The sequence below is a fragment of the Triplophysa dalaica genome, chromosome 20 (assembly GCF_015846415.1).
Source record: "Triplophysa dalaica isolate WHDGS20190420 chromosome 20, ASM1584641v1, whole genome shotgun sequence".
In the NCBI taxonomy this organism is placed as follows: Eukaryota; Metazoa; Chordata; class Actinopteri; order Cypriniformes; family Nemacheilidae; genus Triplophysa; species Triplophysa dalaica.
Genome location: NC_079561.1, coordinates 126,173 through 136,361, shown reverse-complemented (window position 1 = coordinate 136,361; position 10,189 = coordinate 126,173). Strand labels below are relative to the sequence as shown.

At 39.0% G+C, this 10,189-nt stretch overlaps 1 protein-coding gene across 3 annotated transcripts in view; it reads right to left on the bottom strand.

Moving 5' to 3' along the window:
• Positions 1-829: 829 nt before the first annotated feature.
• The window catches only part of l1camb (L1 cell adhesion molecule, paralog b), a 58,610-nt gene continuing 49,250 nt past the window's right edge, over positions 830-10,189 (bottom strand). For 2 of the 3 annotated variants that reach the window (XM_056732180.1, XM_056732182.1), the window contains 7 exons: positions 9,953-10,123; positions 9,751-9,861; positions 7,217-7,366; positions 6,638-6,769; positions 6,294-6,366; positions 4,683-4,694; positions 830-4,591 (listed from right to left, as the gene is read on the bottom strand). In XM_056732180.1, the coding sequence (XP_056588158.1) occupies positions 4,324-4,591; positions 4,683-4,694; positions 6,294-6,366; positions 6,638-6,769; positions 7,217-7,366; positions 9,751-9,861; positions 9,953-10,123 (917 nt within the window). In that variant the 3' untranslated portion in view covers positions 830-4,323. The remainder of the gene's footprint in view (positions 4,592-4,682; positions 4,695-6,293; positions 6,367-6,637; positions 6,770-7,216; positions 7,367-9,750; positions 9,862-9,952; positions 10,124-10,189) is intronic. The other variant, XM_056732181.1, reaches the window with a different exon arrangement.

Below are 10,189 nucleotides of genomic sequence, written 5' to 3'. Positions count from 1 at the left end.
TTCAAGACTCTGCTCCTGGCCTACAAGACCACCACTGGTTTGGCACCACCTTATCTTCACTCCCTAATACAGACACCCGCCAGATCCCTACTCTCTGCAAACGAACGGAGTCTTGTGGTCCCATCCCATAAAGGTAAAAAATCTCTCTCGCGCACCTTCTCCGTATCTGTTCCACCTATGTGGAATGATCTACCCGCTGCTACAAGATCTGCAGATTCTGTAGCCATCTTTAAGAAACACCTGAAAACACATCTCTTCCGCCAACATCTTACTGATCTGTTCTGACTCTATTTTCTTCTCTTCTCTTTTCTTCTCTACCCATAAAAAAAGTATGAATGAATGATTTTGTATACTGTGTTAGGCTATATGAGACCAGTCTTCTTTTTGATTGCACTTATGCTTTTGTTGTACTTGTGCTGTCCCAATTGCTTCCATTACCTAACCAACTTGTAAGTCGCTTTGGATAAAAGCGTCTGCTAAATGACTAAATGTAAATGTAAATCTGACACATCCAAAATATTTCGCTTTGGCCCATTCCTGGGCTTTACCAATTTGCTGCTTCCAGTTATATTTATAAATGTGATTGTACAACTTCAACTCCAAACAGTTAATAACTGAATATTGAGAAATTTCAGGTGGAAAATCAAGTATTAAATGGAACAAGAGCATTATTGACATGGTGGTCTAGAACAACATCACCAGCCTGTGGAGATCTTGAGGAGCTTGTCAAGCATGGATTGAACCTTCTTACGTTCTTCCCCTGTAGTGGAAACCAAACAAGAATGTAGTGTAGATAAAATGCATCGCAGATGAAATTCTCTTTAAGATGTAAATTAAATCAAGATTCTTTTTATTTCACAATATTGGTATAAAACAAAACTCCCTGTTAAAGAACTGTGCAATAAACATGTCTTTTCATTTGTGCATCTACAGCTGAATATGAAGAGTTTGGATCCAAAATGAGATAACTCATGTTCAAAAATCATGTTTTTATTGTGTTTGTTACCTGTATTTTTGTAGTTATTATGGCTTTAATCAAAAGAAACCAACTGCAGTTTGACTGATAATAATTGGAATGCAGAATAAAAACATGATTTTTGAAGATTTTTGAATAAAGAGTTATCTCATTTTGGAAGCAGACTCTTCATATGTTTCATAATCAATAGAGAACAAACATACAGAACCGATGTTCATACTTAATTATAAAACGCTCAGTTCTGGTCCTTGATTCTGATTGGCTGAGCCGAGTTCAAAGCCGTTATAAAATACTCGGCTGACCGCATTACAGACTTAATATCACTTTATTTACTTTCTTTTATGATACCTTGCTACACATATGGAATAACCGTTTTATAAAAGCTGAAAGCCCCGTGAAGCAGTGTGTTACAGTGCATTATATAACAGCTGTGCCACAACGCCCTTAACTGTTTAAAATGCACCCTTAAAATGCACTGTAACCCAATACTTCGCACGGCTTATTGCTTTATTTCAACGTCATTTGCAGTGTACAGATTTCTCACCTGAAAGAAAGGCTTATACACGGTTTCTGTGCATATGTTCAATCGGACCGCAGTTTTACAGATACCCATGGTCTACAGAAACACTGTTCTCTGCATGTCATTTATGTTTTTTTTTTTTTTTGGGGGTGTTTAGGAAACCTCTGGTCAGCCAATAGAATTGAATAGATTTGGGCCGTATGACAATATATGGCGGTGCAGCACCCTTCAATTCTAGCAATAAAAACAAAGCGACTGAGATTTGACTGGACAGTTGGAATATGACATCATATGTTAGTCATGGGAATGGATTTAAAGAAGAGGATGTGTTGAGCTGTACAGTGTATATACTGTACATCCTCATATAATATGATATATGTTATGTTGAGTTCAAGTGTTGTCAGTCTGTTAGAATGATTTACTGGTCTGTGTGTTTGCTATCATTTAGTCTTCAGTGGTTTGTGTTGTGTCTTTAATCAAGTCAAGTGATTCTTTCTTTCTTCTCTCTAGCTGTGAGTTTTATTCAGTCAGGTGAAATATAGTGTATTTCATAAAGTGACAAGGACACATTATCTTCTGCGTGATCCATGTCATTTTATTCCATTGTGTTAGATACAGCACATGATTCAAGAAGCAGATAGTAAAGAGGCAATGCCTAGTGTCTTCCAAACCTTATTTCTGTACATAAGCCATCATCTCTCATCACACTGTTGCTCATAGAGGCTGTGTTATTGTTTTAAAATATCACTCTTTATTGTCTTTTCAGTGTTTTTATCAAAAACAAAAATGCAGGCAGAGGTAAGAAAAAGTTCCATTTGATATCAGGGGGAGGCGGGGAAGGACAGTGACTGACAGGAGCATCACTGTGTGGTTCACTTGTACTAACAAAGCCATCATCAGATCTGCTGTGTTTGCATTCACAGAATTTCAAGATAAACAGGTCTAATCTCAACAGCAGTTTTTCAGTATGACCTTCATCGGTACAGTTGAACCTGGCGTACGTAAGAGAGGACCAGTGGATCATCTTCTCACACAACTGTCATTCTGCTACTGATGACATCACCACTGCGCTTCCCAATCAAGAAAAACTTGAAAAGCATTGTCGTCCTGACCGGTTTTCTAATGATTTCTAATCTAACGGTCAGACCAAGCAAGATAATAGGAAACAAAAATGCTCTAAAGCACTAAGTCTATTCTCTATGAGCATGGATATGATATAAATATTATAGTCATGTGAAAACTAAGCAAATACAAAAAGATAATAGCTAATGATAACTTACATTCAGAATATGAGACGCTTTCAATTTGTTCATTTGGACTTTTTAACGTTATATTAAACTCAGATCTTCATTCATTACATACAGACACAAGAAAGAACAAGTGATATGATATAAGACAGAGAGGACATTGAATATATTTCAAATATTACAGGTTGTTAGTAGTAAATTTGCATAATCGCACTGAATGAATGATATCATTATTATTATTTGCAAGCACAGGACTTCTGTAAGGCAAAACGACAGGCTTTAAGCCACAACCAGCGAGCTTACACAAGAGGCATATCTCATGCTGTTAGTTACTGCACCTTATGGCCTTCTGTCAAATCACCACGACCTTTGACTTCAGTGTGACCGTGCAGTTTCACAGGCTTTGACATATCGCCAAAAAACACCTTATTTATCAAAAAACAACAATACAAATGATGTGTGGTTCATCCTGATCTTTGATTACTCTGACATAACTAGAAGAATCATAACGGCTTACACATATACTGCATCAAAAAACAAAACAAAACAATGAGACATCAAGATAAAAACTCAATTCGACAGCAAAATATATAAAAAAATACAAATCAGATAAAACAATGGTACAGAGGACAATGGGATCAAATCATAATGAAAGGACTTGCTATTTTCAGCCATTAAGACAAAGGTTTATAGTTTCAGTGTACAGCGATATGACCTGATTTCATCCATAGAAAGGCATTGTTCAGACAGGCAGGAGAATTGCATGTTTGGTGTACTCAAGTCTAGTTGCAATTTGCATTTGAAATGGGATTTTGGGATGCTAGCCTGAATTGTCTGCTTGAGTTCTTTATGTAGTTTTTTCTCATTTGTCACTTGACCTTTACATAAAGTAGCCATACAAAGTAGTGCAAGGATTCCATCGACTCGCTTACTCTCTACATAATAAATGCGACGTGGCGATAAATAGCGAAGGCGCGAGTGGTTTGTCTTATCTGATATGAGGAAATGACAATGAACAGCAGTGGCCCGTATGGCCTCCATTGCTAAAGCAACTAATGACGCCAGTTTTACCTGCGTTTCTCAACTCCAGCCCCCCCAGAAGCCTCTAGATGTCTGTCTGTATGAAAGCTTGTTAGTGAGTTAAATAGGGAGCCTAACTAACATTCTGGAAGGAAGTGTTTCGTTGAGAGAGACATCTAAAATATCCAGAGAACTGGAGTTGAGAAAAGCAGAACCCATTTCATTACCCGCTACAAAGATTTGTGTGTCGCATGAACAGAGCCAAGATGTTTTCTGCCATCTGTGGCTTTCTAACCTTGTTCTACACAAGCTGAGCGACAGAATTCTGTCAAATAAGCGACCCGTTGTAAACTCAGAGAAAGCGTAAACAGTTTTTCGGGGAACGGGATGGACGTGGGTGTGGAATGTTTGGCAGATGCTATCCCTGTGTGTGTGAGCTGTGTAGCGTGTCTGCGGACATGTAATAGTGGCTGTTAGTTCTGGAATCATCAATATCACGTCTAATACCATCGGGGCAGTGTCGTGTAGCGTGGGATGGTCCTCGTATCGGTCTGTTGGTCTCAATTCGGCCCCAGGATGCCTGTAACAGAGTTGGGGAAACTGATGCTGGGCGCTGGCATGTTGGGATTCATCGGAGAAGTAGCGCCTGAGCTTTCGTGCCCCCCACGGCTCTGTGGATCTCTCCGTCCGCTGTACTGGCCGATAAACGAGCCGTCCTCATTGAACTGGATGTCAACGCTGTCTCCATAGTCAGCTAGACTGTCATTACTGCTGCGCTTGCTCTCAGAGACGGACGGCTGAATGATGGAGCGCTTGTCCTCATTATCACTGACGACAGAGAGACAGAAGGAGGTTACTCTCACTACTGTTCAACAGGAGTAAAGAGAGCCAAAGATCAGTCTATTTGAGCCCGTCTTACCTCTCCAGAGACCTGTTTGCACGTGAGAGCGTGAGAGATGTTAGACGGGAGAGAGAGAGAGAGAGAAAGAGAAAGAGAGAGAGATCACTAGCGTGTCATTTAACACACACACAGACACACACTCTGTGACAGCAGACACACCGTTGACTTGTTTTGAGAAAATTAAGCCCAATTCAGCATTGTTACGATACGCTGCACTTTTATGACAACTAACCACACAAATTGTCATGACATCACATCCCCATCTCTGATCATTCTAAACAAGAACATTATTTTTTAACAAATATCAAAACTTTCTTATTTCTTTTAATATTTTACTTTGGCTGCATGACACTGCTGCAGTCAGGTGGTACAAGCCGGAGCTCACTTGTTGTAATAACCAGTTCTTGGAGCATGTCAACGCTTTTTCTATTCCAACCACAAAGAAAAATCAATCAAATGTACAGAGGTATTTAACCGACTTAAAACATGTTTAGAAACGTTACGTTTAGAGGCATGAAGGACAGATATTTATGTTTCCGTCATTCGGACAAGATTTTGGTCACTCTCTGTGGTCATGAAAAATCCCAACCGTAACTCGGCGTCCTGGCCAAATTCACCCATTCGCCTCTAGACATCAGGGCCTCCTACATCCCCATATAGACTCAATAATCTGGTGTGTGGTAGGCGTTCTGCCACAATATGGCTGCCGTCACATCATTCAGGTGGATGCTGCACATTGGTGGTGCTTGAGGACATTCCCCCTTCAATGTAAAGCGCTTTAAGTGTCCAGAAAAGCACTCTATAAATTTAATGAATTATTATTATTATTATTATTGCTGCACTTCTGTGCTCGATGCGAGACAGCAAATTCACATTTTGTGGAATATTAAGAAACTTACTGGGTCTGTGATAAGCGCTCAGTGACAGTGTGAATGACTTTTATTTAGACGGGTCAAGATCAAGAAAATCCTGTCTGTCAGAATTACTCATATTTGTCATTAATAGCAAGAGTGTCAGAGTATTTTCTAGAAATTTGTAATAACACAATTCACTGGTATTATTCATTACAGATGTTTCTTTTTTAATGGTAATATTTCTAATTTCTAATTCTATTTCTAATTTATTTTATTTTGCTCTTATTCTTTTTACATATACACTCACATTCCAATCAATTTTATTGCTGTTTTATACTTTCTTAAAATCTAAAGTATTTGTGATCTTAAATCATTTGCATTTTAAAGATACGTTTTATTTCTTTCTGTCAATCATTTTATGTAAAGCACTTTGAATTGCCCTTGTGTATGAAATGTGCTATATAAATAAACTTGCCTTGCCTTGCCTAATATTTTAGAAAGAAGCTTAAAATACTGATTCTGCTCAGAGTGAAGCGATTTTCCTAATGGTTTTTACCTCGGCTTTAAACCATTGAACCTTCTTAAGGTTTGCTCAAACTAAACCAAAACTTAATCACTGCAACCGGCGACACACAACACGCCACAGGACACGTCAGCATTCCAACCCAAAGCAGAACAAAGAACACGTGACACAATGAAGCAGAGCATCAGGATATGAGACACAGAGAGGTAGACTGGAGCTTTACAATCCAGGGTCATGAGGTGATGGACTGACCTGTACTCTCCAAATGCATCGTCCTTCGTTGAGCGAGCTCCGGGGTCTGCCTGACATTCTTCTTTCTCTTTCACTAGAACACAAAAAAGAACGTTTCTTTAAAATCCCTGATGCACACCAAACCGCTCCAGAAGATACAGTAGGACAGATCATTTTTCTTTCTTAAAAACTTGTTTGTGTGTAGAAAGAATATACTAAGCTCTTTCAAAGTGTTATGTTCATCCCGCTGTTATGTGGCACTTGACATGCCCAGAACATTTGTCACACCGAAGGCCCATTTCAAACAAACCAGTGAAGAATATCATGAAAAATATCTATGAAATGTGAAGTGGTGTGTCTGTTACCTGAATACTTTCCTCCTTTGCTCCTCTTGATGAAACACAGAATAAGGAGAACCAGCAGAAGGAGAACCACGGCTGAGATGAGTCCGATAAACCAGGCTTGAGTCGCAAAACCACTGGCTATTTCCCCCATCACTGACAAACACACATGAGAGAAACATGCAGTGTAAAACCACAGAGTGAACTGCTCTCATTCCTTTTCTCAATAAACACAAATAAATAACAAACCTCTATCCCAATCTCTGTTTAAAGTATTGACACCCGACATATTTAAACCAAAATAAAATCCTCAATCATTGTTATACGTTTTCTTTTTTGTAGTGTGTCAGAGGAGAACTGGTCCTCTCAGCTCAGTCTGATTTCTCACATGGAGTTTTTCTTTCATTTCTACATTAATTAGAGTTTTGGTCTCTCACAGGAAGATTGCACACATTAACTTAGTCAAGAGGTTTTATTATAAACTGTATATGTATTCATTTTCTAGTTTCTGTGTTCTCTTTTTGCGTGTCAAGCTGCTTTGAAACAATGTGATATACTACAAAAGTGAAACATAAATGTGGAATTGAATGAATGACTCTCTACCTGGTTTGATAGTCTGAAATGTCCATTCATGTGTAGTGTTTCCAGATTGGATCTGAAGGTGATATGAAGTTTCCGGCTGAAGACCCTGGAGCTGAAAAAACCCTGTGCTGGAGTTCACCTGCTCTGACTCCTCCCACTCACTGCCGCTCACTGTCATCAGAACATACAGTACACAGAGAAAACAAAGACTGGTGAGATGACACACTTCACTTACTGTCTGTGCTCTTCCGTCCTTTAGCTTGAAGTCTGTATCTTATGGAACACCTCCCACATAGATGATAAGATTACACAACACAGTGTTTTCTCAACAGACTGATGTTATGTCTGTTAAAAAATGACTTTCCTCTTATGGTTAAAAAATGTTTTAAAGGCACTAAAGGTCGGAAAACCACAAAAGGGGCACAGTGCTGATGGGAGTTATAGTTTTGCTTGTTTTACACTGTGCAAAGATGAGACTCACAAGTTACGATCATTGATGACGTTGGGTTTTATAATGTTTACGTAATCACCTAACTGAAATGCTCCGGACCATTTTGGGGCGCTTTCAGAGGGAAAAAAGCTGCGTCATGCAGACTAAGATGGAGTGTCATTGTTTTGGTAGCCGGTCAAGTTGTGTTTTAATCTTGACAAAGAATGAATAATATGGAGGAGGGAATTCAAAAAGAAAATGTTCTCTACTCTGTAATCGTAGTTGAAGCGGTTTCAGCTGAGGTGGTGTTTGCGTGATAGACTGCACTCCTGTTCAGTGGTTAGATTACAGCGCCAGCAACACAGAGGCCATGGGTTTGATCCCAGGGATTACACACACTCAATGTGTACAACTGTATAGTATCATGGAATGTAAGTTGCTTTGGATAGAAACGTCTGCCAAATACATACATGTCAATTTAATGGTCTCGGGGCTGATGTTACCATAGTAAGAAGGTCACTTACCTGCCTGTTTTTTTTGCCTATTTTAACTATGCACATTGTACAACCACACAAAATAAAGTTTAAGTTTTTATTTTATTATCAGGCACAATTAACTAGGCTACTCTGTATGTTAAATGTTAAACGATTGGTTAAAGCCATTAACAAAAAGACTTTTGCTGGCATGTTCCGCTAGGTTTTGGCGGGAAGAATAATATGCTAGCATAAAAGTTTGTGGGGTGAATGTGCGGCCAAGTGTTGCTGCATCTAAAGTCCCACGCTGATATTATGTCTGAAGGGAAATTACTTTGTGGGGCTCGTTCTAATGCTGTAGCTCTTGAGCAGAGAGGGTTCTGCGTTAACAACCACAAAATGTTGCGCGTTTAATTTAACTTTTTAACCACTGAACACCAGTGCACAACAACATGAACATAAACTTAAGTGTTCAATCAACTTAGCTCACTGAACAGAGTAGCCTAGAAACAGAGAGAGGCGGTCCAGCGCTGGGAAAGCAAAAACTCACTCTTGATGGCCAGCACAAGTGAAGCAGAATGTAACGTTAAATCGCTTTTTGATTAAAAGTCGCCAAATAGTTCTGTAAAGTTGCTAAATATAGCAATAAAGTCGCCATGTTGGCAACATTGAGTATGTGCACTATTTAGGGGCAAACTTCAATCTTAAAAGTGGTTGGTTATGTCTTACGCCAATAATAATAATAATAATTCATTACATTTATATAGTGCCTATCTTGACACTCAAAGCGCTTGACATTGAAGGGGGAATCTCCTCAAGCACCACCAATGTGCAGCATCCACCTGGATGATGCGATGGCAGCCATATTGCGCCTGAACGCCCACCAGATTATTGGACGAGAGGAGACAGAATTACGAAACCAATGAGTTCATATGAGGGATGATTAGGTGCCATGATGTATAGAGGCGAATGGATAAATTTGGGCAGTGGTCTAAAGTAACAAATTACAAATACTCAAATTACTGTAATCGAGTGTTTTATTTAAAAACAGTGTACTTTTACTTGAGTACATTTTAGTGCTGTATCGGTACTTTTATAAGGGATATTGGGTCGACGGATAATTTGTTTTATACCGAACTTACTGCGGACTGCTTTAGGAACACATGGTATTCGTTGTGTTTCAATCTCGGTATTTTCTAGTTGCTTATTTCCACATGTTTATTTACAATAATTATTTAAATAATTTCGCAAGATTATGTGCGTGACCTTGCGAAAACTGATTAATCGTTTGTTAACCTGGAGAATGAGTCAAAAGTAAACTGCTGAGGAGAACGTTATGTGACCGGATGAGATGTATTTACTACGTATCATTTGAGAGTCAGTTAAGAGGTAAGGTAATAATAACTATTACTATAAAATGAAAGTGTTTTTATACGGTGTATGTACGTAAACTTGGTGTTGGACACTCTATAAACCAAAGTAGTGCCTTCAAAATCACAAAATATTTACTCTTTAAAGGGTAAACACACAAAGCAGAGCTTTTCAGTCAGAGAATAAAGAAGTGGACTTTGTATGTAAAGAGGAACTCCAGGAACATGTTTGGCTAGGTATCGCTCTCACGTGTTACTGGGCTCAACCTGAATAAAACTCACCGTTTCTCTGGTAACGGAAGCTAAAGGGGATGTTTCGTTGTCTGTCTCCGGGCACCCAGCTGAGGTTGACAGACTTCACATCGGTCAATATGTAGAGATTAGATGGGGGTTCTGAAGAAGAAAAAGTGCCAGACTAAACTAAATATTACAAGCTCGTTTAACAGTCCAAAGGTGAAAAAATATATCACATATGCAGCGTTACCTCCATCCAGCATGGTTTCACCCTCTTTCTTTATGGGTTCTCCATAACCAGCACTGTTCTGAGCACTCAGGTTAAACTGATAGCGACTCTGTGGATTGAGACGGCCTACTCTATATTGAGAAGATATAGGCAGATTGATGGACTCCACCGTCTGTGAATTTTTATCCTCAACTGACAGGGATGGAAGAGAAACAAGCCTTAACAAATGATTGAATTAAATGAACAACGACATTAACC